The sequence below is a fragment of the Pagrus pagrus genome, assembly GCF_965226575.1.
Source record: "Pagrus pagrus genome assembly, chromosome: 24".
Taxonomy (NCBI): domain Eukaryota; kingdom Metazoa; phylum Chordata; class Actinopteri; order Spariformes; family Sparidae; genus Pagrus; species Pagrus pagrus.
In genome coordinates, this window is record NC_140206.1 from 11279496 (window position 1) to 11306123 (window position 26628).

Below are 26628 nucleotides of genomic sequence, written 5' to 3' on the forward strand. Positions count from 1 at the left end.
CATGCATGCATCATTTCCTGTGAATACCTCAATTTCACAACCTCAATTTCCTCCACTGACAATAAAAACCTTTATATAAAAAGTTCATTACTGGATGGAAAAATATTGAATGCCTTTTAGCTTAAAATTGCTGACCATACAAACTATGAATAAACTGACTGATTTCATGAAAATCTCAAGAATTGTAACTTTAAAGTGATTTGTTCTAACTATCAGTTTTTATCTTCTTTTTTTTTTTGCCAATTTAATACCCTCAATTAGCTCTACTCTCTTATATCTGATTGTCTTACTCATGTCTTGTTTCAAGTGACTCTTTAATCTCTTATATTTAATCTCTTCATCATTTCAAACACTAATAATGCCATATGAGTTTGTAATAATTGTATTTGAGGGCGGGAAGCAGTAATGATCAAAGTAATTCAGTTAGAAAGCAACTCAAAGCATCAACTGGAGAAAGAAAGATTTAGATTGTTTTTCTTGTCCATCCTCTATCTCTTGATGCCAAAGACTAAATTTCCCTGCAGGTGTAATCAAACTTTAATCTTGTTCCTCATCTGTCTCCAGGTGTACCAGCTGCTACAATCCCAACAGGATGCTGCCGTCCAGATCTCAAGGCAGCAGTGTTGGCAGGACACTCTGATGCGACTCTTCCTGCGGGGTGAAGGGTCCCTGCCACTGCGGGGCACCGACACCGTCAGCACCTGCAGCCTGGACCTGAGCCGGCCCAGCGGCGGCAGCAGCAACCGCCTGGAGCTGCCGCTGGAGAGGAAGGCAAGGGCAGGCAGCGCTACTCGCCTGGACCGGCTGGAGGACGACCGGCTCAGCATGGGCGACACTCGCTCTGTGGACAGCCTGGAGAACGGAGACGTCATCTCGCTGCTGGACACGCCATCTTCCTCCGCCTCCACCGAGCCACAACTTCACGTCAAGCCCTGGGTGGTGGGGAAGTCGGGGGGCTTGTCGTTAGATCTGTCCCATCTGCAGGCCTACGAGGGCGGAGAGAGCGGCAGCCAGACACCTGGCAGCATGCCCAGCACACCGTCGCCACTGGAGACCTCAAAGCCTTTCCCAGGGGGCTCCGCGGATCGAGATGCAACTTCCTCCCTTACTGAAGACAGTTTTCTTTTTAGTGACAACATCTCTCTGGGGGAGTCCTTCAACAACACTGAGGTGAGATGCAAAACTTTCTATCAAGCTTCGATGGTTTAAGAGAAAGGATAAATTACTGAGAGTTTTGTCATTAAATTGTTCACGGCAGTTGCTTATAAAAAGATCCAGATAACAATATTTGGTTTTTGTTATTGTCATCAAACCCAGAAAAAGACAAAAACTAAATACTATTTACCTTGTGGGCTTGTGTTTGTTTATGAGAGCTGGAATGTTAGCCCACTTTTATGTCTTTGTTAGCTGTTAGATGGACAATAAGCCCTATAATAGTGTCTCTTAAAGCCAGTAGAAATAAGCAGGTAATAAGAACATTCTGGTGTCTTTATTTCATAATATTCTGAGCTCGCCTTAATGCTACTCAAACAGCGAGAGCTTCCGACTCCGACTGGGTGAAATGTCACCGACACCTCAGGGAGCCCAAAGCTTACTTTCATCTAGTCTGCTTCTTTTCGTCATTTCAGTGAGTCACTGAAGGGCAAAGGTGGAGGAGAGACAACCTGTCTCCTCCCGCAGCAGGAGCCTGTCAGTTAGAGCATTTAATATGTCATGTTTGTCAAGTATAAGTCGCAGAACGTGACAGAGCGTTTGATTGGCCCAACAGTATAAATGTAGTATCATCTACATTCAAGACAGAACTGGGGGGATCTCGCAAAAACTCATGCTCTTATAAGCCTTTGAGAAGTGTTAGTAATAGTATCTGCACGCACAGCAGAGAACTTTAAGATTGTCCTAATTATTGGTGACATGTTGTTATCAATGTCCTCGTTTGTTCCTTGCTGTATCCTGTTACCTGCTGCTGCAGCAATCAATGAAATTTCATCTATTCTCCTCTAAAGATAACCCCTCTCTGTTTTTGTCTCTTTGGTGTTACGTCGCCCTCTAGCGGGCAGAGGAGGAGCTGTGCACCATGCTGCTGGAGATCGTGCTGTGCGTGATGTGGCGTGGTGTTGAGGGCTCAGATGATTCAGCGTGGCTGGAGCGTGGACAGGTCTTCTCAGCTCTCACCAAACTGGGAACGGCCAACGAGCTGCTGCTTCCTGTCGACCAAATCAAACTCAGGTCAGTCCTCAATTTGACTGCTGACAGCTGAAAACGTAACAGGACCAGCTAACAAGATCTAACGCTCTGTCTTTCTCCATTAAGTCTTATGGAACGTATGTTGGAGTGGGCCGTGAGTGATAACCGCGAGGCATCAGCTGCCACGTTGCCACAGCACACGGAGAATGCAGTGCGGTTGCTTCACATGGTACAAGACTTCCTGCAGGCGGAGGGCCTGGTCAATCCATCTCTGTGGACGGAGAAGGTGTTGGAGGAGACCGTGACGCTGATGGACAGCCTCATGGTGTGGTACTCGTCTGGCACCCAGTGGTTCCAGCTCTCTCAGGTTGGACTGAGACTGCTACTGGGCTTCATGGCTCAGGAGGATCCAGATGTAAGATATTATCCTATTTGCCACCATTTCTGCCCTTGTTATACTCTTTCATGTGTAAATTTTGAGTCTTTTGTGAATTCCCAGGTGTGTGCCATGGCCACCGCCAAGCTCAACGGCATCCTGCAGACAAAGGAGGTGTCCAGCCAGGACGAGGCCTGTTACCTGCTAGGTAAGGTGGAGGGAATCCTGCGGCGCTCCGTCAAGGAGCAAACAGAGGAGACGTACTCCTTCCTGGTTCCCCTGCTGCGAACACTGCTCTCTAAAGTGCACCGCCTCCTTTACATGGAGCTGCACCTCCCCCAGCTGCCTGACACCAACGGCAGCCCGTCCTTCTTTGAGGACTTCCAGCTTTACTGCAACTCACCTGAGTGGCGCGTCTACCTCGACAAATATGTATGTGATTGAGCTTAAGAGTCTCTGGTAGTTTTGTAGCATATTAGATACACATTTAATGAAACATGTTCTTCTGTTTGCCTTCAGATTATCCCGTACATGAAGCAGTATGAAATCGAAACATTCAGCCAGGGTCATGAGACCATGGCTCTCTACTGGAAGGAGTGCTACGAGGCTTTCATGGTCAGCCTGCATAAGCGAGAGAGGGAGAGGGGTGAGAGCAAGATCCGCTTCCAGGTCAGTTGGATCAATAATAAATGGAGAATATCTAAAGCCTCTTTTCCACTATCTAACGCTGCTCTTTAATTTCCCCTCAGGAGCAATTTGTGGAGCCTTTCACGCGCCGAGGACGCCAGGAGAACCTCCGCTACAACAGCATGTTGAAGCAGCAGCACAGCCAGAACAGTGCCACCCTCAGGCAGTGGAAGGCAGCACGCCGGGGTCTGGTGTGTGAGAGAGGGCCCTGGGCTGACAGGTACTGATATCAACTTCTTTCCTTCTCTACATTACATTCAGTTACATTCAGGTTTGGGGAGTATTACAAATGTGTTTTGTGATTATTTCTGACAGGCAACAGGATGAGATGCACTGGAGGGTGTCCAGTGCTGAGAACTTCTCACGTATGAGACTGAAGCTGGTCCGTAATTACAACTTTGACCCACACCGAGAGGCCAGTGCTCTGAGAGACAACCTAGGTAAGATGTTTTTTTCCTTGTTTATGTGACTTCAGACTAACTATGTCTCTTAAATGTGTGCTTAAATATTTGTGCTACATTTAATCCTCCTGTGGCCTTAAAGCTGAACATTAGTGTCTCTGACAGCAAAAAGGTACCTGCTCAGCTCCAGTAGATGTGTTCAGTGAATGGATGTGATGATGAGGGATAAGTGTGTGTACAGTATGTCATGAGCACACTCATCAAGCCATCCTTGATAAACAGATTAAATAGGACTGACCTTGAAAATCCTCTTTAAACTGAACTCATGTCCTTCCCTCCCATCTTCTCTGTGGGGAGGATGATCCAGTGTGCAAGGACGAGTGTGTTGCAGAAGCAAGACAGGACAAATACATACATAATGACACTCATCTCTCAGTACACTGTCTTGAGACAAACTCCTGTGAATATCTCTTCCTTGAAATAGGCAGATTAAAACTCCACCCTCAAGAAAATTACTCTTAAACCACATAAAAGTTATTAGACTGAGGGTTTGCACTTTTCTAGCTATCCTCACAAATTAAAGTAAATTAAAAGCCTTATTATAAAGTAAGAGAGAGAAAACGGCCTACGCTAGGCAAGTGTGAAAGAGAATGGAAACCAAAACAATTTTACTTAATTTTATTCTAGCTTCTGAATAAATAAAATAAAAACCAACACACTTTGAATGTATCTGGGACTCTTCTCTTGATATCTTACCACTGTAAGACTTTAATGATTAGCTTATCTACCTATTTGGGTGTATTTTTTCATCTCACAGCAGGTGACATGGAGGCCCTGCAAGGTGTAGTTTACTGACCTGAAATCTTATGCATGCTGGATTGAAATCCCCATGATATCAAGTATTTATTTATTTATTTATTTATTTATTTATTTTAAATAAGATGCTAACTTTGCTGCCTGGATTCCTCCCACAGGTCTGGCACTTTGCTGTGTGTTCACCCACTGAATTGGAGGTGTTTATATTTAAAATAGATGAACACAAGCCAGTAGGAGTTTTGCAGGTGCTGAAATAACCACGCAGTGTGTGTGTGTGCACTCAAAACCTTGTTCTCTCACTTGTTTCTCTCCTGCCTTGTGAGCAAGTTTAAAACTATAAATCTTCTGCTTCTGGAACAAATCGCAGTGCTATGTTCTTGGCTGGTACAGTTTATTGTTTTTGTAGTTTGTCAGCCCTTGACAAGCGTACTAAGAAGTTAATTTCCAGCGCTGTCATATGATATTAACCACCGCACCATCTCTGGATGCCTCCTCTCGTTTCCTAATAATCTCCCGTCTCTTTTGCTTTGCTCAGGTGTCCATCAGCAGCGTGTGAACCCTGACTCTCTGCTGCTGGAGGCCGTGAAGCAGGTTAAAGTCAGCGACCTGGAAGACGACATCCTGGAGCTGCCGGAAGACGACCCTGCTGCTGCCAACAACCAGTCAGTTGCCAAATATAAAAACCACAGAAACTGCTGTGTTTGTGTAATAGATGCATAGAATTACAGCATCTTTTTCTATGTCTATGTCCTGCAGAGTTGAAGCAGAGGAGGCAGGCCAGAAGGAGAAGCTGGTGCTGTGGGAGGACTGCGAGCTGGTGACGGTGGTGGATGTGGTGCCGGGGCGCCTGGAGCTCACCACCCAGCATATCTACTTCTACGACAGCAGTCAGGAGAAAGAAGAAGGTGGGGAGTTAGTGAGAAAGATGGATGAGAAAATACAGGATAAAACAAAACTAAAAGTTTAGTTACCGTAACTCCTTCCTGTTCCCCAAAGGAGTGGGCCACGACTTCAAATGGCCCCTGTCTCAGATCCGAGAGGTCCACCTGCGACGTTACAACCTGCGACGCTCGGCTCTTGAGATCTTCCTCATCGACCAGACCAATTACTTCCTCAACTTCAAGAAGGAGGTGATGCGTCACAAATTAACATGCATTTCTACGATCAGAAAAGAATATTTGAGCCCCTCTTTAAATAAATTATAACATTATTGTGTTTTCTTCTTAACAGACGAGGAACAAGGTCTACAGCCGCATGTTGTTGCTGCGATCGCTCAGCCTTTATGGGACCAGATCACCGCAGGAGCTCCTCAAAGCCTCGGGACTCACACAGGTCAGGAAACAGTAATGCAGAGCTCTCCTCAACGGTCACACACATAACAGTGACTACATTATTTGGCCTCATCATGGTGTCAGCTGGTGGTATCTTATTGACACAACAGGAAAAAATACCCTAAAAAATGAACTGGAAAAGTTTTTGTCATCCAAACAGTCTGTCTTTTAGATTCTTAAGATTCAATATGGCCTCCCTTACTCTTGTTTTTAGGTATATGCACAGATTGCACTTATTATAAATAAGATATGTAAATGAGATTCTTATTTTTATTTATTTGTTTATCAATTTAAAAAGCATTCTTTTAAATTTGAGCAATATTTACACCTGTTTCAAACATCAGACCACATTCTGAGCTTGTTTTTGTGTAATGTTTGGTTAAATGACTGTTGAGATACAAAGGTTTTCATAAATGTAGGAAACAAATTAATTAAATTCTTACAATCTGGCTTTTGTTCCTTCCTTGTTCCTGTTTCTGCACAGAAATGGGTGAACCGAGAGATCTCCAACTTTGACTACTTGATGCAGCTGAACACGATCGCAGGCAGAACGTACAACAACCTGGCTCAGTATCCAGTGGTATGTTTCTCATTGAACACATCACTATGCAACTGTGGTGACAAGGTGAATATTAATATATCAGCTAATTTTGTGTGTGTGTTTGTTTCACCAGTTTCCCTGGATTTTAGCCGACTACACTTCAGAGGAGCTGGACCTGTCTGATCCTCGAGTGTTCAGGGACCTGTCAAAGCCAGTGGCTGTTCTTAATGAACGAAACGCCAAGGCTGTTAGAGAGAAGTGGGTTTTATATGTCCGCAATTCAGTTTTTTTTTTTATTCTCATTAATTTACAAACTAAACATAATAAAACAGATGTTTATAAAATGTGTCAGCAGCTGGATGGAGCCACGTTGCTGAAAACCACAAGTTCATTGTTAAAATGTGTCCATCAGGTATGAAAGTTTCGAGGACCCGACCGGCACCATCGACAGGTTCCACTATGGCACCCACTACTCAAACGCTGCTGGAGTGATGCACTACCTGATCAGAGTGGAGCCCTTCACCGCCCTGCACATCCAGCTGCAGAGTGGACGGTAAGGCTCAGTTAGACTCGCACAAGCAGTTGGACCCATGTTACAGCCACACTTCCACTTTCCCTCCATTTGTCTCCAGCTTTGATAGTTTGGCATTTAGACGTGTATGTATTCTCTGTATTAATCCGTCATCCTGCCCGGGCTCAGGTTCGACTGTGCCGACCGCCAGTTCCACTCCATCCCTGCGACATGGCAGACCCTTATGGACAACCCTAACGATGTCAAAGAGCTCATCCCAGAGTTCTTCTACTTCCCAGAATTCCTTGAGAACCAAAATGGTGAGGTACCCATTTCATAGTTTAGAATATAATGTAAGAAAAACTATTGACTACTATCATCAAAGTTTCTTAAAGCAAAGCCGGTAGCACTGAGCTGTCAAATCATTCAATAAATACATTGAAAAATAATTTAAAAGATATGTATCCGAGCAGATTACAATTTATTCCCTGGATTAAACACTTGAAAAGAAGATACTTGGGTTTCTTTCTGAATATGATCATAAATGTGTTTTTAATTGATCATCTGACCCCTTTCTTCTTCTTTTTTCTCTATATCTCGCTTCCCTCTTCCTGTTCCCTTGTCCTTTGTTATTACTGTCCCGCAGGCTTTGATCTGGGTCGCCTGCAGATCTCCAAGGAAAGGGTAAACGATGTTGTTCTGCCCAAATGGGCCAAGTCCCCTGAGGACTTCATTTACAAGCACCGTAAAGCCCTGGTGAGATGCAGTTTTAAATCTACTGCTGTAATATGACTTTAAAAAAGTTATTTTAAAAAAAGCAGTTTACTGTCTGGTCTGTTTACACAGATGTAGTTTTGTGCTACATATCTCTGTGTTACTTATTGTGTTAATGTGTATTTTGCGAAGCCTGGTTTACAGCCACAACATGTATGTGTTTTTCTCTTAGGAGTCGGAGTACGTATCAGCTCACCTCCACGAGTGGATCGATCTGATCTTTGGTTACAAGCAGAGGGGTCCTGCAGCTGTGGAGGCCCTGAACGTCTTCTACTACTGCACATATGAGGGTAAGCATCCAGGACGGTTGCAGTACTGTATGTATAAAATGCTTTCAGCAACAGATTAGATGCAAAAGTATGTGAACATAGATTAACAACAACAATCATGTTGTTCCAAGTATTCAGGAACAAAAGTGGAAATGGAAATAATTGAGGATTTTACCATCAAATGCATACTGATTTGTTGGTATTGTGCTAAACTGTATTACTAAAATGTTACAGTTAATTCCTAAAGGAGAAAGTTGACTGAGTTATTGGTTTGGTGTTGCAGGAGCGGTGGATCTTGACGCCATCACTGATGAAAAGGAGCGTAAAGCCGTGGAAGGCATGATCAGCAACTTTGGACAGACACCGTGCCAGTTACTCAAGGTGCAGACACGCACTCAATTTAGCTTCAAAAGAAGTAAACAAAAAGACTGAAACCTATAATGACTAATGTAATAAAGTTTCTTAATGTGTGCGAATGGATCAGATTAAGACTTTTGTATGTGTATGACTTCACAGGAGCCCCATCCAGTGCGACTGTCTCAGGAGGAAGTGGAGAAGAGGAAGGCTCAGCTCGACTCGTGTCCTCTCAGCATGTTCGAACACCTCAGCGACCTCAAGTCCTTCTTTGTCGAGGTTTGATTTTCCTACCTCACCTTACAAAAGCTTGTAAACTAAAACACAACGCCAACTAATTGATTTTCTCCCTCATCGTGTTGCAGGGTATCAGTGACAAAGTGCCGCTGGTCAAAGCCGTGGTGCCAAAGAATCAGTCCCATTCCTTCATCACCCAGGGGAGCCCCGACACCATGGTGAGCCTCAGCACTGATACTAATAATTAATATGAAATCGGAGAAGAAAGTTGTAAACAAAAAGAATGATTGGATGGATGATAGTCAGCAATGTCTTCAAATCTCCAGGTGACAGTAAGTCAGAATTGCCTGGTTGGGACCCACGGGTGGCTGCCTTACAACAAGAACATCTCCAACTACTTCACCTTTATTAAGGACCCCACAGTCTCCAACATCAAGTGAGAACACACACGGTACACATGCAAATCAGTACATTAACAGCAAAGTTGCTCTGTGGTACCAACTTGTTCTCCTCTGTCTTCCTCTTGCCATCTCCTCATAGGACCCAGCGTTTCCTGTCTGGACCCTTCGCCCCCGGCGTGGAGGTCACAGCTGGGTTATTTGTGGCCTCCCACGATGGCAAGTTGCTCTTCAGCGGTGGCCACTGGGACAACAGCCTCCGGGTCACCTCCCTGGTTAAGGGCAAGACTGTGGGACAGCACATCCGACACATGGGTAAACACGGACCCCACTTTCACACCTAATTTCTAGACAGGAAATAAGTATAAAGCACAGAGCTCAGGGTACTGGCAGCAACTTGGTGTGTTAAATCAAGCGATAAATTTACAGTTTATGATTCAGGGTTGTGTCCCCTGTGTTTAAATGTCCTGTAATAATCAGCCAGTGTGTTCCTCTCTCCTTCAGACATTGTAACCTGCTTGTCAACGGACCACTGCGGCATCCACCTCATCTCCGGCTCCAGAGACACAACCTGCATGGTGTGGCAGGTTCTGCAGCAGGTTAGGATGCTTATACACCATGACAGATACTGATCTGCAAATATAGTAATAGATTTCACTTCATGAAACATGTAGAAGCAAAACATAATTCCTGTATGTTCATTATTTAGTGATATTTAGCGGTGCTCTTTAAATTACATCATCATGTTGCGCTGGCTTCTTCAGTAGTTTAATGGCAGTCGACTGGAGAAATAGCACCACCAGCTGTTTGTCTTGATGCTTCAAAGGTTTTTTTTTTTGTTTTTATTCATTTAAAGTTTTCACTAAATTTGGAAACCTGAAAATTTGTCTCTGGACTTCGTCGTGACTTCCTCCAACCAGACACATTGTCCTCAGTCTGTTTGTTTGCTCTGTTGTGCAGGGTGGAGCTCCTGTGGGTCTCTATCCCAAACCAGTTCAGGTGTTGTACGGACACACGGACGAGGTGGTCAGTGTCAGTATCAGTACGGAGCTGGACATGGCTGTGTCTGGATCAAGGGTAAGAGCACATACAGACTGGGAGCTCAACAATGACTCTGTATCTGCTGCTACATGTAAATTGTTACTTAAAGAATTAGTTTTAGTCATGTGTGATATTGGAAATAGTATTCAGCCACATCCTGAGTTAATGAGCTGTAAAATGGGGTTTAGACGGGAAGTCGGTGGCCTGGATATGTGGAATTACTGGACTTTAACAGAAGACCGATTTGTAAGGTTTTAGCATTATTGTAATTTCAAATGCAATCTTAATCTTGCAGTTTAAGCGCTGCCTAAAATAACAACACAATTGCAGTTTATGTCATAATGCTGAAAATGTAATGGATGTTGAGACTTTCCAGCATAATTTTACAGCTGACTGAACCTTCCTTTTTATTTTAAGTATGCTTTACCTTCAAGTTAGAGGAGATACGTGGAGGCTACATTAAATTAACCTGGAAAAGAACTAATTTCTCTGTTAAATGAGTTATTGATTTATCTTTGTTAGTTATGGAATGGAAAATGAATATTGTTTGATCCACAATTCCCATTATAAAAAGCAGAGAACCCTGGCGAGTGTTGTCACAAGGGAAATTGCACTATTTGTTATAACTTGCAGGTTTTAGCTTAAAGTTTTTTAATTGCCACCACTGAAACACAATTAATGAATGAAAAACTGTGTCTGTGTTTTCCAGGATGGGACGGTGATCATCCACACAGTGCGTCGGGGTCAGTACATGCGTTGCTTGCGGCCGCCATGCGACAGCTCCCTGCCTCTCTCCATCCTCCACCTGGCCGTGTCCTGGGAGGGTCACCTGCTGGTGCACACCTGCCTGGAGGGCAAAGCACAGCTCAAGGTGCAGGCACAGTCTTTTTTTCACTTACACTGCGTGCAAATAGACTCCAAATATGGAGGACTGAAACTGCCAAAATCAAAACTAGTTAAAGAAATTAATAAATGAATGCTTGATAGAAAGATAAATAGATAAATATACTGCTGAATGCACCAAAATAATACTTATTTTTAGATATGTTGATGTTCAAAAATGTTATTCACATGTTTTTTTTTCTCTTCCCAGGATAAAAACGCTCTACATCTGTACTCCGTAAATGGGAAGCACCTTTGCAGTGAGCCTCTGATGGAGCAGGTGACTGATATGTGTGTTTCAGGAGAGTATGTAGTCATCGGCAGCGAGCAGGGATACCTGTCCATCCGTGACCTCTACAGGTAAATTCCCATTATCTAACAAACGTATGATCAGATGGAGTACACGTCCATTTTCTGAATAGTTCTGATGGATTTTAAACTAATGTTTACATGTTTCTCCTGTGCAGTCTGTCTCTATGCACAGAGCCTATGGCCATGCGGGTGCCGGTGCGTTGCGTCTCGGTCACCAAGGAGCAGAGCCACGTCCTGGTGGGCCTGGAGGACGGCAAGCTGATCATCGTGGGCGTGGGCAAACCTGCGGAGGTAAAGAACTCGCTGAGGAACTACATCGCTCAGAGCCTGGAGGGATCGCCGCTCATGGCCTCCCCCCTGCTGGCCCCGCTCCGAGCTCGCTCGCCAACCCGCCTGCTGCACCAGCGCGACCAGCTGGTGTTCAGCCCCTCTCCCGGCCCCCACAAACCTTAGCAGCTCCCAGTCCCTTCGTCCCCTTCCATCCATTGCTGTAGATCTGACACACACACACACACACACGCACACACAAACAGATATAAACCTATGTTGCAATGCTTGGCCTCTGTATCCTCAAAGACCTTTTTCAACACAGTCACCTCTCCTTCTCAGGGATGGTTGTCGCCCACAATCACTCATTTGGCTTCATTCCTCCCAAACAAAACACACACACACGCAAACATAGAGACACACAAACACAGAAGTTGTGAGGACCGGCCAAAATGTCCTCACTTTGTTGGTAAAAAAAATAAAAACATGTTCTGGTTCTGGTACACACACAGACACACATTTACATCTGAGGCACGCAGATTTAACACATTCCTTCAGCACACAGCTGAAAAGAAACTGGCCAGTAGAACCACAACTGTGACATGAAACGACTTGTGTTTACCTCATGCAGTTGGTTTGTTTTTTCAAAATATTTGGCATCTGTGCAATATTTGACTTGATTTGGCCGTTGACCTGGGATAAACTCCATCCCCTGCTGTTTACCTGAAGTGTCATTATGTTCCGTGTTCGAGTGTACTCTACAAATATAACAAATATGCTGTGAAACAAACACTAATTAACGCTTCTGCAAACTCAAGCCATATTGATAGTGTAGCTACAATCTAATAATGCAAACTAATAATCTTGCGCCAAGATAGACTTAAATGTTTTGATAATGTAGAAAGTGTGGTAGCGTAGCTGTCAGAGGTTGATACAGGCAGTCTTCCTCTGAATAGTTTGATCATCGCACCTTTATTTTTCATCTTTTCTGTTCAGACTGACTCACCAAAGTGAATCGAGCTTTGATTTATTCTTTAATGCCTCACAAGCTTCACAAGTCAATCAAGCTCCAATGAACTGATCAATCACTCATGAATCATATCCCTCCTCCTTTTTTTCCCCCCTCGTTTCCTTTGACTTCATGCTTTTCTTTCCCCTCTCCCCCCCTCCCACTTCCTCCTCCTCCTCTTCCTCTTCCTCCACTTTTCTCAGATGCGTTCGGGCCAGATCACACGGAAGCTGTGGGGCTCCAGCAAGAAACTGACCCAGATCTCCTCGGGGGAGACGGTGTACAACATCTAGCGTGACCATCCTTACCATCCATCCTTACCCCTCAAGCCCTGAACCCCCCCTTCCCTTCCTCCACACACATCCACCCACATTCCTGTCACCATACATACATACATACTCTGTCTGAGGAGCTCTCCTCAGCACCTTTCCAAAGTTTAACAGGTGGTGGGCAGCTGTGTTTGGGATGCTAAAAAACATTAAGCGTCACAAAGTCCGCTTGTCCATGCGTCTGTTTTTTCTGTGTGTGTGTTGCTGCTTTGGATTGACTGCATGGCGCCGGCGCTGTGGTTCAAATCCAGACGCAGCACCACCCTCACCACCACTACCCACCACTCCCAAACATCCTAATCTCTCAGCCAGTCATCAACATTTTCACATGATGCTACATGGTTATGCTAAGAGGCACTGCGTACTCTCTGACCTGCTCAGCCTCGGTTTAACAGGATCGGTCAGCTTACTGCTCTCATGTTTGTATGTGTGTGTGTGTGTGTGTGTGTGTGCATGCGCAGTGTATTGCCATGCTCTATCTCAAAATATAGTTTCAAGTGGCCTTTTCGCCTCCTCTTAGTTTGCCTTCGATGCAGACAGGCGGGCCTGTGCTCTGTAGGCGGAGACTCCTCATGGTTGCCTCAAAGCTGCCACACAGCAGCCTTATGCAGTAAGACGGCTCCATCACTCACAAGACCAAACTCTCTGCCTTTCCTGTGTGTTTTTATATATAAAAATATGTGTGTGTGTGCGCGTGTGTGTCATTTGTTTTTTATTGTGGATTTCTTTGTTGTTGTCTCTTTCTTTATGCATGTGCCCAGCAACTTGGCATCTGTTTGTCCGCATGGCATTTTTGGTCCAGTTTGAGATTAGGTAGCAAAGTGACGGAGAAGTTTGGGGGTTTTTTTTACGCTTGACTTGTTTTGTTTTAGAAACATCTGCCACACAACAGAAGATAGCATCTGTAGCGTCTGTCTTTAATGTTAGCATATCATTTAAGATGTAGTTTTATACAAAAAAAATCACACTACAGGCAAGGAAACACTACACTCTGAAACGCAAGGCGCTTCCATGTGAAGATTTATCACAGCAGTAGAGAGAAAAAACGCTCTCAGTGCTTCATCGAATGTTTTTAAGTTACTTGAATCCGTGTTTATTTATAAGTCAAAGTAGCAGTTTTTTAAAATCACACTTTCATGGCATACTTTAAACTCTTCTGACTGTTTAGACACCTGTAAAAGAAGGAGAAAGAAGAAATCCTCAAGGGCTTTATGAGATGTCAGTGTTAACAGCAATACAGCTCCTTCATCGGGTGGCTGTCGATGCTTCCTTCCTGTTTTTTCTGTCCCGTATCGTATCCCGTCTTCCTTTAGCTTAACTGGGACAGTAAATGCACCCTAACATCCCCGCCCTCAACTGCCTTCAGCTCTCATCATCGCATCAAACTATCATTCTTTGTTGTTTTTGCATCTCATTCTCCTTCCTGCTCATTGTGAAGTGACTGATTTCAGAGGAGTTTTTTCCTTTTATCGAGAAGGTCCGCATGCCTTGTGTAGGTCGCTCAAAAGACGTGTTGTTCGCTTGTGTGAATGTGATTGTCAGAATCACAAAAAAGCCACAGTATGAAGCTCCTGTGGATAAGACTGTGTGGTTTATATTTTTGCACCATACGTGTGTGTGTGAGTGTGTGAGATTGAGTGTGTGAGATTGAGTGTGTGTGTGTGTGTGTGTGTGTGTGTGTGTGTGTGTGTGTGTGTGTGAGAATATTTTTTTATAGCCAAATTCTTGATTTGATCATACATGTTGATACTGTTTCTGTGAACCATGGCAGCCCTCAGTCATGGTTTAGGCATTGGACATAGGGTTGCTCTAGTGGTTCCCTTTTTTGTGTTTGGTTTGTATTTAAATGTCACAGCGAGGTGGAGTGCAAAGACCAATCTGTGTCCTTCTAAGAGATTTCTGTGAAAGGTGCATAAAATGTTTTTCAATGCAGTTTTTTTTTTGTTTTCATTCGTTCATCCACATTTTGTCGTTCAGACAAAAGACCACTGTTTGAGTTGTTCCACGACTGCAACAAAACGGAGTGCCTTTATCCCCCAGTGTGGCGTTGACATAGAGCTAGGTTTAAGATAATCATCCCCGACCTTACCGTAACTCAAATAAAAGCAGCATTCCAGATGTTAAAACCTCCACAGGTTCAACGGGAACCAAGATTATACTGTAGGACTTCAAAATCAAAAAAACTTACTATTTTGTGTCTTAGCAACATTCTCTGTGACTGTCACCAAATGGATGTGTGTATATCTGTGATTATTTATGAATACAGTATATAATGTACAGCATGATTTTTATTTCAGTGTATTTGAAATGTACTTTTGCACTTTCCAGGTACTAAATTGTAACAAATTGTTTTAACTTGGCTCCCTAATCTGTACAAACTGCTTTGTATACACAAGTGGAAAATGATCATTAAAGTCTTGTCTAAATTTAAATGGATTGTTTGGATTGTGGTTCATCTGTCTGAGGGCTGAAGAAGAGTGAAGAGTGACTGCCATGGCTAAGGTAAAAAAGTCTTGTGTGTAATATGCCAAGTTTTATTCAGGGACACATGAATGTACAGGATGGTAGCCCAAACCAATGGAAACAATGTCTGATTGTTCAGGATGTTCGGGAGGAGACAAATCAAGATGTTGTGTCTCTTTATGGTTTTCATGCAGTGATCGGGTACGAGCAGATAGACGCCCTCTTCAGTTCACAATCGTTGGCCGTCCACCAGCTCTCATCTGCAAACAGCGGTAGGGACAGATTGTAACACACATTCATAGAGTATTTCTAAGAGCATTAAGTAAAATATGACTGAACCCAACATGCCTGGTGGAGTTAGGTTAAGCCATCTAAAAACGTTGTATAATTATGCAAAAGGGAAAGAACTAAGAGTAAATAAATCCAAGGGGAGATTGTCCTTTGTGCCGAAAGGGCAAAGATAACACCATTCAAGTTAATATTTTAGTATTTTATTATCTTTCCAAGACGGTCAGAGAGTAATCTGACCTTCCCTGATCCATAACCCTTTGATTAGTTGCGCAACTAAAGCTCTACTGTTTAATGTGTAACACATACACAAGTACATATTTTATCAACAAGTCATAATAAGTCCTGGTCCAGTGGTGTTAGTCAGACAATTTTTAAATAACAGGTGGTACAAAGATTAAAAACGTTAAAATCAAACACCTGATCTTGTTGGTTCTTTCTGGTTTAAAGGTGCATTATGATATCACATAGTACTTAATAACTATTAATACTTTTTGGTAAGATGTTAAAGCGAGCACATGTAACGTGTGCATGACAGCAACAAAGTTCAACATTTAGTTTTTAAAGTAACAAATGTGTGATTTATTTTTTCAAGGCTCATATTTTCACTTTAATGGTCTGCCTGTCTGACACAAGACTTCTGAGAAATGCTGACTTCAGACATAAGTCGGTGATCAATGTGTGTTACTGTGTCTGTAGTGTGTGAGTGCAGTTCTTACCTATCTTGAACATCTCTACACAGACAGGCTTATCAGTGTGAATGTTGGGGTGACCTGGCATCCAGTCACTGTAACTCCACTCTGACCCATCGACCCACGATCCCTGCTGGTTCTGAGGTGTGCAACACAACATATATACAGTATATCAAACATTTGCACACAAACCCTTCTTATTTAAAAAAAAACATTGTTAAAAGTAAAGTATTACTTATGTAACAGTACAGAAGTTTTATCAGGAAAATGTACTTGTACGGACACAGATGGAACATCCTAAAATAAAAAGTTTAAAGGTCAATGTTTCACCAAGGTAAGAATAACACTATCTGTCTGTTGATAACATATCTAATGATAGTCTCCTTGGCCTCCAGTCTGTGCCACAGTACAAGACCAGACTGCTGGCGTCACAGTCGATGAGCACATGAAGTAAACATGTTGATTTGTGATTCTAATGTTTCTCCTTTCTCTTTAAAGAAAACATAAAGTAGATTAACTTAGATATAACTAGATACTTGGGGGACAGAAAGCCTGGGTACCGATCGGTTGGTTTCACTGCTACTACATTACTACAGCAGTGTATATTTTCAGAACAAACAGTCTCCTTCAAAATGTGTGTTGTTGAGAGTTGATGAGAGGAACTTGCCTTGACCGTGCCTCCGAGCCAGGTCAACACAGGGTGGCTCTTCCCACCCTTGGTCACCAGGGAGACCAGGCGGGAATGCAGATCACCACTGGTTACAGATGCAAGCTCAGCATTTGGGGCGAGAGCTCTGCATAAGGCCTGGAGAACAAAGGACAAAGAAAAGTGTGAGATTTGATTTACAGAGCCACACAGGCTCTGGTGACATGGACTTGCCAGTTAAAGTTCAACTGGGCTGTATTACCCTCCTTGTAATGTGAGAGATAATGTTTCTTACCTGTGCCTCCTGGAAGGCCAGTGGAGTGGGGTTGAACTCATAGCAGTTTCCATCGATGACCTCCCCCTTGCATGCCACTGTCTGTGTTTGGCGGCTATTGGTGGAGGGTTCAGTTCCCTGCCTGAAGCCCACTGGGATACGAGAGGATGGTTCGGTTCCCTGCCTGAAGCCCTCTGGGATACGAAAGGATGGTTCGGTTCCCTGCCTAAAGCCCTCTGGGATACGAAAGGATGGTTCGGTTCCCTGCCTAAAGCCCTCTGGGATACGAAAGGATGGTTCGGTTCCCTGCCTAAAGCCCTCCGGGATACGAAAGGATGGTTCGGTTCCCTGCCTAAAGCCCTCTGGGATACGAGAAGATGGTTCGGTTCCCTGCCTAAAGCCCTCCGGGATACGAAGAGATGGTTCGGTTCCCTGCCTAAAGCCCTCTGGGATACGAGAAGATGGTTCGGTTCCCTGCCTAAAGCCCTCTGGGATACGAGAAGATGGTTCGGTTCCCTGCCTAAAGCCCTCTGGGATACGAAGAGATGGTTCGGTTCCCTGCCTAAAGCCCTCTGGGATACGAGATGATGGCTCTGTTCCTTGTCGAAAGCCGTCTGGGACCATGTGGATGGGTTCAATTTCCTGTCTGGACAACGCAGCTTCTGCTTCTATCTTAAGACCATTTGAGGCAGACATAACTGGTTCAGTTCCCTGTCTAAAACCTTCTGGGATTGACATTAAAGGTTCAGTTCCCTGTCTGAAACCAACAGGGATAGACATCTTTGGTTCAGTTCCCTGTCTGAAACCGTCAGGAAGACGAGGAGCAGAGAGTTCCTCCACCCGGACCCAACCAGCACCACTTCTCTCGGCTGGAACATCAACAGCAACTGGAAGACAGATGGTCTTTAGATTATACAGGCTTGAACATAGTGATATTCTATTAAGTACATTAAATACAAGATGAAGATGTTACAGCCATGCTAGTGGCTATGTGAGGCTAATGTACTTTGGGTGGATCTAGTATCTATTACAAGTTATTATAGTTCGTCCTCTGCAGACCATAAATGTCCAAATTTCACATAAGTCTATACAATAGTTGAGATTCTTTTGTAACAACTCAAAAATTTCAATCTGCTGTTAGTAATAAAGTCAATGGATCGCCAAAGCTATGGGATACATCATCTGGGAACAATGAATGTTTGTACAACATTTGTGCCAATCCATCAAATATTTGTTGAGATATTTAAGCCTGAAACCAAAGTGGTAGACCAACTAACAGACATACATTTTGGTCCAAAGAGTAATGACACCACAATGACCAAATATGATGTAGTTTTACAGACATCTCTGCTGTATCTTGGTAGTTTCTTGTGGGTGAGGGCTGAAAGAAGTGGAGGATAAGTCATGATTGAATTTGCTCACCCTCATCAGTCAGCCAGTGTCTTCTTTCCATCTCTCTATTGCCCAGAGAAGTACGAGCGATATCTGGAAGAGGAAACGTACAAATGTTCTCAGGTCTTGTTGCTAATGAACTCTCTCAAATAGGTACTTACATTAGCATATTTGTGTCATTACATCTAATCAATAAGCAGCCAAAATGAGACAAATGACCCTTGAAGTCATTAGTTCCTCATAGGGTTTGAATATGTACTTACCCACTCTCCTTTCCATCTCACTGATGTGTTCTTGCATCCGGCCGGTGTTGAGGTCAACAATTATTCTCCTGGAGGGCTCAGTACCTTGTCTGAAGCCGTCAGGAAGAGCCCGGCCGGTGTAGGAGTGTTCGGTGCCCTGTCGAAAGCCATCAGGGAGCTGGTAGGTTGAAGATGTCTTCTGCAATCTTCTAGGGACTGCAAGTGGGGCAGCCTGGAGGCCTGTGAAGGCTGTTGTTTGTTTTACAGTTAGTGTTTGAATTCACAGCCTCGATTAAACAAATACCTTTGCCAGTTATAGGATACATAACTGTTTGGCCTATTACATCAATTATTAACTGTTGTGCCAGAATATTATGTGGGGCACAGCTTTTCTTTAACAGTGTAATAAATCAATAATGGACAAAGTCTAATATCTGCATACGTCAGTCCAACTGATTATATTATTTGCCCCAGTAAACACTTTTACTGCCGAGGCAACGAGGCCGCTATTAGTGTTGGCTTGACAATGATCAAACAATTAACTTGGATTGTCAAAAGGAATAAATGTGTTCTTAAATTGTTTGGCTGAGTCTCAAAAATATTTCTCACATTTTTTACAGGAAGCAGTGATGTACATCTAATTAGCAGTGGAAATATATGAATACAGAAGCCCATAGGGGACTTTATTCAAATTAAGTTGACATTTTTTACCAGATTTTAATGTGATAAAATGTCAAAGAAAAGCTTGGTGCATCAAGACAATTGAAAATTGCTCACAAGAAACAAAATATATTTTATTTTTTTTTTTTCTTGATTGCATGAAAGATATTGTATTATCTCGACATTATGTCAGGATTATTTGATTTTGATTTTGATTGTGCTTTTTTTTGTTGCTTGCTGTCAAACTGCTTCTGGTATGATCTCGGAATAATAAAGTTTTTAAAAACTGATTCATTAGAAAACCTCTAGGGCGTGTGTAATAAAACTATCTTGAGGTAAAACATCTAGCTATATCAATGTAGAGAAACAGATATTTTGCTCATGATAAAACAAACCCTGAGACACACATCAATGACAAAAAAGAATTCACAAGAATGACTACATTTGACAGATATTAAATAAACATAACTACTATAGTAGAAGGGATCTTACCTGACAGCGTCAGGAACAGCAGCACTAACTTGAACATCCTGTGAACACCAGAACAACCTTTTAAGATGTCAGTTTAGTATTTAAGATGACCGTAAACACAGAGGCTGTTTCAGCGCAGAGACTCTGCCACTTTTTTGTGCAGCTTACCTGAGACGGCGGTGATGAACACTGAGCACCGCAGAAACAAAGGGCTGTGCGTTAATATGTCACTGTCTTGGTCATAAACCCAACCCTACCAATGAGACTTTGAATGAGATTACAGATAAATCTGACCACTGATATTGGATGCACTTTGCCTGCCTGAACACAACATTAGGTCAACATTTGACCTGTGATGTTAAGTCATCAGAGAAATTGTTAGTTTTCCCGGACATCCTATTATAACGTGCTCATCCCGTTTTCAGGGTCTTGTAAATATGTTCCAGGTGAATGGCACTTGGGTTAATCAAGGGTCAATCAATATTTGTGAACATAGTCAGAGAATGGAGACCAATGTGAACAGATGGTAAACATGACGTGATTGTTTTGGGAGGTATTTTACAGGTTATTTTGATGTGTTTGTAGGTATACATGTACACTGTGTTGTTAGTGCCGTTGACTTTGAAAACAGAGGGCTGGGTAGCAATTTGGGGCCACTGATTAAAAAGATAAAACCATATGTTACTGGATACTGACATTTCCAGATTTATCACTGCATTTCATCAATGTTAAAGTCTAAAGATAGAGTAAATCACATAGATTCTTTATGGAGGATGTGACAAATGATTTTATATCTCTGGCTCCACCTGGTGTATACTAGTCTCACACAAACACTGCAATACACACACTGCGTAAAATTATAGTTTCAACATTTTTTATGGATTAGTCAGCCATAGATTGCCTTGTATTTATGAATATTGTACATTCCTGTCATTCCTGTTTTCATGACAGGATCGAACTGAAGAGCGTATGCACAATGAGTTAAAGTGTGCCCTGTTTAAACATTTCGAAACTTCAAGGTTGCGCTGCATTTGATTTGTATTTCCTTTAATCCCTTTGGCAGGAGAGAAGAGCGCGGAGCCCTTAAACTTTGACGGCTTTGACTGTCACTGTTCAATACTTTGGGAGTGTCTCAGCTGTGATACTCAGCTACACTGAGTGGTAGTTACACTAGTCAAGTCAACATTACTATGTAAATAAACGCTTTAACCCCGCTCTGCCGGCTGACGCTGTGATTCAAAACGAGCATTAAACTCACTCAGACCCTGATTGGCAAACGCAAGCACGTGTAGAGGGCACCGAGCCGTTTCTGTTAGCTGCATCAAGCTAGCGATAATTAAGCAGCACACAGCAGGAAGCGTGGCGGATTAGCTTTCAAAATAAAGGTAAAACAAAAACATTTACGTTAAAATCAATGAAAGCTTGGGTTCTATGAACAACGAAATGTTGGCTATTTATTAGCTCAACATCTCTCACTATGTAAATACTTATTTGTAACCTCTGGATGGTGTAATTCCCGAAACGTTTCAACATGTAGCACGCTATAGCTTTTATTTTTGAAGTCATGACAGGATGTTGATTTAATTTCCCTACTCTTACAATGTTTTCCTCACAAGGAAATACATCAGAGTTCGCTCACATTTACCGATTGACCGCAGAAAGCTGTGTAGTGTGATTGCAGCCGATAACATCTGCTTTCTGTGTGCTTTCTTTAGCCGGTTATCACGAGCCGCTCGACTAATTGATCTGAGACCTCCGACGACGAGCAGTTGACATATGTTGCACGTTACGCAATGAACGTGACAGTGACAGAGTGACTTCTCGCAGATAAAACAAGCTAGCTTCGGGTAGCTAGCTCCGTGTGCTAAGTCTAACATCGTTGGGTGTCTCTGCGTGGAGAAGCGAAGAGGTCGACCGAAGTGGACCGTGTTACCCGGCGTGTTTAGTGTCCAGCAGCTCGGACAGTCCCTCTTCTCTGCTTTCTTTTCGACTTCTTCTCCGTTACGTTACTTTTTAAATGGCTCTGGTAACAGCGTTGAGGAGACTAGCTCATGTTCGGTTACGTGAATGTTCGCGGCGGACGGCGGCAGTAACTTCAGGTGCCTGGCTCACGGGTCAGAGGAGTTTTACCACCGGAACACAGTCTCTGAGGTGAGTTATGTCACTTTGTCAAGAGGGCACTGCTCAAATATTAAGTTTGAACTCGGTGAGGTTCACCACTGGCTGTCACACCAAACTCCATTCAGTAAACAGGCATATTTAAATATGACCTTTGTTATCAGTGTGCGGCTGGTACAGTATCAGGTAGAACATTAGTGGAGACCTCTACAGTGTGAATGCTGATTCATCTCGCTTTGTTATCCCTTTTTTGGGTGGGCTCATTACTTAATTTTGTCCTCAATATTGAGACATGTGTGCAGGAAACACCAAGCTGAACTTTAGTATGTTTGATAATGTTTGTTTCCTTCATTAGTATCACAATGTAACTTGAGACTGCCTCATAAAACCCTGAGGTTTCTCAAAAATGTCATAATTTTGAATGGAGTTTGGTCTGAAACCTTCTTCCAAGGTAAACAGATCAACAAAACTGACTTGCAGGAATGAAACAACCTGATCAGGTTTGCATTTGAGTTTATATGAAAATCTGAAATTGTGTGTGAAACAGGTGTGTTTATGTCAGCAAATACACACAGACTGGTAGTTATCATCTTGAATATGTCCACAAGGCTGAAGAGATCCATCCTTCTGTTCAGGTACAAGGCTCTCTAACTGAGGCCGGGCATCCCAGGGCCAAACAACTTGTTGAATTGCATAATGAGCGCTGACATGCAGCTCAGGTTGAAGGTTTGGAGTTTTGGCCTTAAACTGGTTAGCACTGTCCCTGTGTGCTCACGTCAGGCGGGCATGGCTGGCCCTGACCCTCCCGTAACTGTCATTCTTTAAAAAAACAACACTTTGGTGATCAAAGCTTCATGCACCTTCCCTGTTAATGTCTTAAAAGGTCATGGAGTAAAGTTTGGTAATTGACATATTTTTTTTTAAAGAGGATTAAACAGGGTTCCCACTAGTCTGGAGATTTACAGAAGGTCATTGAGTTTAATGGTAATGGCCGGGAAATGAGAGCATTTCATCTGTTGACTGAGAATGTCAGGGAACTTTACAAACACATTTTGTTAGTAAGGGTTTGAGAAAAGCTTGATTTTAACCGTTGTGTTTTCAGTGTTGGGGAAAATGCTGGAATTTGAATATAATCCTGGCAAAAAAGCTTGATATAGCTTGCTTGACATAATCTGGTGTTTCATCTTCACATTCACGCACACAAACCAACATGTTGTTATATTTAAGAAAAACAAATATAATGACCACTGTTGATGCATCTTATTCTTGATTAATCAGTTAGTTGTTGGGTTGTCATAAAATGGTGCAAAAAGTCAATCAGTGATTCCCAAAGATAAAGTTGACGTCCTCAAATGTCTTGTTTTGTCCTCAACCCAAAGATATTCAGATTACCGTCATAGAAGAGGGGGAAAAAGAAATTAGTCCCATTTCAAAAAGCTTGAATCAGAGAATTTTGACTTAATTCAATCAGTTGTCAAAATCATCGCAGCTCTAATTATTAGCTGGAACAAAAACCAAAGTGACTATTTATATATATTGATTGCTGTGGGTTGTTTTTCGCACTTGCATTTATAATAACAAGATGTGATGACGACAGCTTCAAGAGTCTGGAAGTTGTTTTGTGTAACTTGAAAGTGCTTGACTCCTAAAAAGTTGTACGACCTCCGAATATTAGTTTGTGGAAAGTCACTGAGTCTGTAGCCTTTGATAATAGTGAGCCTTGGTTCACAAATAGCTCTGAAGTAGATGAATAAGTGGCTGCATTAACGTGGAGCAGTGGTTTATTTTGGTGTTTGGTGAAAAAGGACTTGCTGCGTTAGTTCTCTCTGTGCTAAAATTCATTGGATGCAAAACGCTGACTTTGTTAACGTTCTGCTTACAGATGTACAAAGTTCTTTTCACAATCTCACTCTATTGTTTCCAATCCTTGTTCAAACCTAACTAGTATAAAGCTGAAAAAGTTGGCATTAATTTAATCTACACCTAAACATTCACTTGTCATTAAACGGCGAATTGACTGGCGATGGTAATCGGATAAATGTTGATCCTCAAACTAAATTACGCCGTAAAGAAACATTAATTTGCCGAATACAGTAAAGGATTGTCACAGAGGTTTAACATGTATTTCATGCTTATGTATATAATATATGTGGTCTATATCTGGTAATTTTCCCTGATGCACAGTGACCCGTAGCGAACCACTGTGAGAGAAGTGAGAAAGTTACCCTCAGGATATCTGTGGTTTTCCTCAAAAGATTTAGTGGATTTAGCGGATGTAATTTAAAATATTACATGTACTGTAACATGAAACAAGGGAATCAAGCAACTGTGAAGCTGAAACCATCAAATGATTTATACATTTTGCTTAATAAATGACTTAAATGATTAATCAATTATTAAAATTAAATTAAATTAAAATAGTTGCAGATTCTTTTCTGTCTATCGTTGGAGCTCTTAATATTTCATTGATGAGAATTTAGAATATTTTTAGTGTGAAGATTTTACTTCCTACACTCAACTTTAAGTGGGAATGAACATTTCTTGGTACAAGAACTGTGCTCTGATGAATAAATCAGACTTTAAAATCTGATTTTATATCCAGTTGTTGACGTTCCTCTGTGTGTAGTGATGAGCTCTGGCCACCAGAGGGCAGCAAAGTGTAAGTCAACTTTATACTGAGGCTGAAACTCTTCTGTGTGTTTCAGGTCAGACAACAAGGTGACGGTCAACTTCATCAACAGAGACGGGGAGAAGATCACAGTGAAGGGCTCGCCTGGAGACTCACTGCTAGATCTTGTTATTAATGAGGACCTCGACTTTGACGGCTTTGGTACGTCAGCACACACACCGACTAGTGTTTGGATTGGTGTAACCAGTGACCTCTCTCCCTCACATTTTTGCCGTCTCTTACCACTTTCAATGTTCGCGCTCTTCACTGGCATGCAAAGACCTGTCCGACTTGATTCAAACAGGAAGAGATAGCTGCCTCTCCGTGGCTGAGCTCCCCCTCATCCATCAGATAAAGTTGTGCAGTAAAAGTGTGTGTGTGTGTGTGTGTGTGTGTGTGTCTTCAGGAGCGTGTGAGGGAACCCTGGCGTGCTCCACGTGCCATCTGATCTTTGACGAGGACGTCTACAAGAACCTGGGGCGAGTCACAGATGAGGAGATGGACATGCTAGACTTGGCGTACGGCCTGACCGACACGTAAGGATGTTATAAAACATGGTCACAGTTACATTTGAATTTCTGGCTAAATACAGTACTTGTTAATTAGATTATTTAACGTTGTGTTAGTTTTTTCTCTATCATGTGTTGATAAAAGTGATAAGATGGTCAGTGTCAGCTTGATCCTTTTTAGGAAAGTGGTTTCACACTGCCTGATGCTGATGAGATGGTTCTGTTAGGTAATGAGATTTGTCAGAGTAGATCAGTTAATCAGCGAGGGACAAAGGAGTAAACACAACTGAGCTCCTCCCTTGTTACTGTTCAACAAGCTGTCATTAACTCAAAATGATACAAGAAAACAGACTCTTCAGTTACAATGCACGATGGAGCTTTTTAGTTAATTGATTAATTGCTCTCATTGGTGTCATTTCCAGGAATAAATAATAAATAAATAAACAAAACGGCATAAAACGGTAGACAAACATAGTTAGCGATTAGCTGTTGAATGTGGTGGTGCATTCAGCAGCTAAAGAGCCTGATATGTTCCTCAAACAATAATAAAAGGTTCTCATTTTTCCCTTCAGATCTCGTCTGGGTTGCCAGATCTGTCTGACCAAGTCTCTGGACGGCATGGTGGCCAGGGTTCCAGAGAGCGTAGCGGACATCCGACAGAGCAAAGACGGATCCTCTTAACCGGCAGCCCTGCGGATGCAGACAGTGTGGTCGTTGCCCGGTCAGAACTGAGGGCACGACGTGTGTGTCCGTATGAGGACGATGGATGGCAGGTGTAACTCTGCCAGCACCGCTCTAGCTGCTCGGCGGCAACAGTATCTCCTCCTTTTTCCAAGTCACAGATGAATAATACAGGATTTTTTCTAGAAGGTCAAACTGCACAAGGAGATTTTTATAGAGTGAAACAGTAAATTATGACAATATATATGATATGTATATGATATTGTATCATTGTAAACTGTTAATCCGCCCTGATTTAAGGTTGGTCCATTTTTAAATAAATATAACTCATCATTCATTAACACTCAGAATCTAACCTGTCACTGCTGTCCACCTCTCGTTTGTGGCTGTGCCTTCGATTATCAAAGACTGTATTTAATTTTGTAACTATGACTGAATTTACACGGACACATCACACACTTTCTTTGTGTGTAAATTCAAGTCATATCTACTAAAAAAGTAAATGAACAGATAGACAGCTGACTCCTGTGACTGAAACGTAAAACTAACAGTCCTCGATGTTCGCATTAGAGAATGTGCTGATGCCGAAATCCTCTCCAACATATTTTATTTTATTCTCCACATTATGTATACCCCTGCCATTGTTTGGTTTGATCGAATCCTCCATGTAACCGCATAATTTCATCATGTGATTGTACATATCTAGAGCACACACGTATATCTGTGTATAGAGTGAAAAGTAATGTAATAAAAGAAATAACCTTTCTAGCGGTGTGTTGAACTGTCACTTTTTATTTATGCCGTT

General features: G+C 42.5%; 3 protein-coding genes across 5 annotated transcripts in view; 2 read left to right on the forward strand and 1 right to left on the reverse strand.

Moving 5' to 3' along the window:
• nbeal1 (neurobeachin-like 1) overlaps nucleotides 1-15151 on the forward strand; it is a 41620-nt gene extending 26469 nt beyond the window's left edge. For 2 of the 3 annotated variants that reach the window (XM_084346794.1, XM_084346796.1), the window contains 28 exons: nucleotides 565-1170; nucleotides 2051-2226; nucleotides 2311-2599; nucleotides 2684-2992; nucleotides 3080-3229; nucleotides 3310-3467; nucleotides 3563-3687; nucleotides 5000-5126; nucleotides 5221-5369; nucleotides 5461-5594; nucleotides 5695-5796; nucleotides 6280-6375; nucleotides 6470-6594; nucleotides 6749-6889; nucleotides 7037-7167; nucleotides 7494-7603; nucleotides 7794-7911; nucleotides 8174-8271; nucleotides 8407-8523; nucleotides 8610-8699; nucleotides 8808-8917; nucleotides 9022-9194; nucleotides 9384-9478; nucleotides 9840-9956; nucleotides 10630-10791; nucleotides 11014-11162; nucleotides 11270-11405; nucleotides 12594-15151. In XM_084346794.1, the coding sequence (XP_084202920.1) occupies nucleotides 565-1170; nucleotides 2051-2226; nucleotides 2311-2599; nucleotides 2684-2992; nucleotides 3080-3229; nucleotides 3310-3467; nucleotides 3563-3687; nucleotides 5000-5126; nucleotides 5221-5369; nucleotides 5461-5594; nucleotides 5695-5796; nucleotides 6280-6375; nucleotides 6470-6594; nucleotides 6749-6889; nucleotides 7037-7167; nucleotides 7494-7603; nucleotides 7794-7911; nucleotides 8174-8271; nucleotides 8407-8523; nucleotides 8610-8699; nucleotides 8808-8917; nucleotides 9022-9194; nucleotides 9384-9478; nucleotides 9840-9956; nucleotides 10630-10791; nucleotides 11014-11162; nucleotides 11270-11405; nucleotides 12594-12683 (4383 nt within the window). In that variant the 3' untranslated portion in view covers nucleotides 12684-15151. The other variant, XM_084346795.1, reaches the window with a different exon arrangement.
• Nucleotides 15152-15368: 217 nt separating this feature from the next.
• LOC311252967 (uncharacterized protein) lies at nucleotides 15369-19905 on the reverse strand (the record flags this gene model as incomplete). Its single annotated transcript, XM_084346630.1, has 7 exons — nucleotides 15369-15442; nucleotides 16190-16301; nucleotides 16830-16967; nucleotides 17104-17969; nucleotides 18505-18567; nucleotides 18738-18956; nucleotides 19869-19905. 7 exons carry the CDS (start codon nucleotides 19903-19905, stop codon nucleotides 15369-15371), a joined length of 1509 nt encoding a protein of 502 aa, XP_084202756.1.
• A 1550-nt stretch (nucleotides 19906-21455) lies between these two features.
• On the forward strand, nucleotides 21456-26591 carry fdx1 (ferredoxin 1). The gene is made up of 4 exons (XM_084347566.1): nucleotides 21456-21998; nucleotides 24671-24795; nucleotides 25040-25169; nucleotides 25715-26591. Exons 1-4 carry the CDS (start codon nucleotides 21865-21867, stop codon nucleotides 25821-25823), a joined length of 498 nt encoding a protein of 165 aa, XP_084203692.1. The 5' UTR covers nucleotides 21456-21864; the 3' UTR covers nucleotides 25824-26591.
• The last annotated feature ends 37 nt before the right edge of the window (nucleotides 26592-26628 follow it).

What these genes read in the sequence shown, in the direction of transcription:
- fdx1 (XM_084347566.1), top strand. Translation starts at nt 21,865, where the DNA reads ATGGCTCTGGTAACAGCGTTGAGGAGACTAGCTCATGTTCGGTTACGT. An exon ending in CCTCGACTTTGACGGCTTTG is followed by an intron (nt 24,796 to 25,039) that starts GTACGTCAGCAC and finishes GTGTGTCTTCAG; the next exon opens with GAGCGTGTGAGGGAACCCTG. An exon ending in GCGTACGGCCTGACCGACAC is followed by an intron (nt 25,170 to 25,714) that starts GTAAGGATGTTA and finishes TTTTCCCTTCAG; the next exon opens with ATCTCGTCTGGGTTGCCAGA.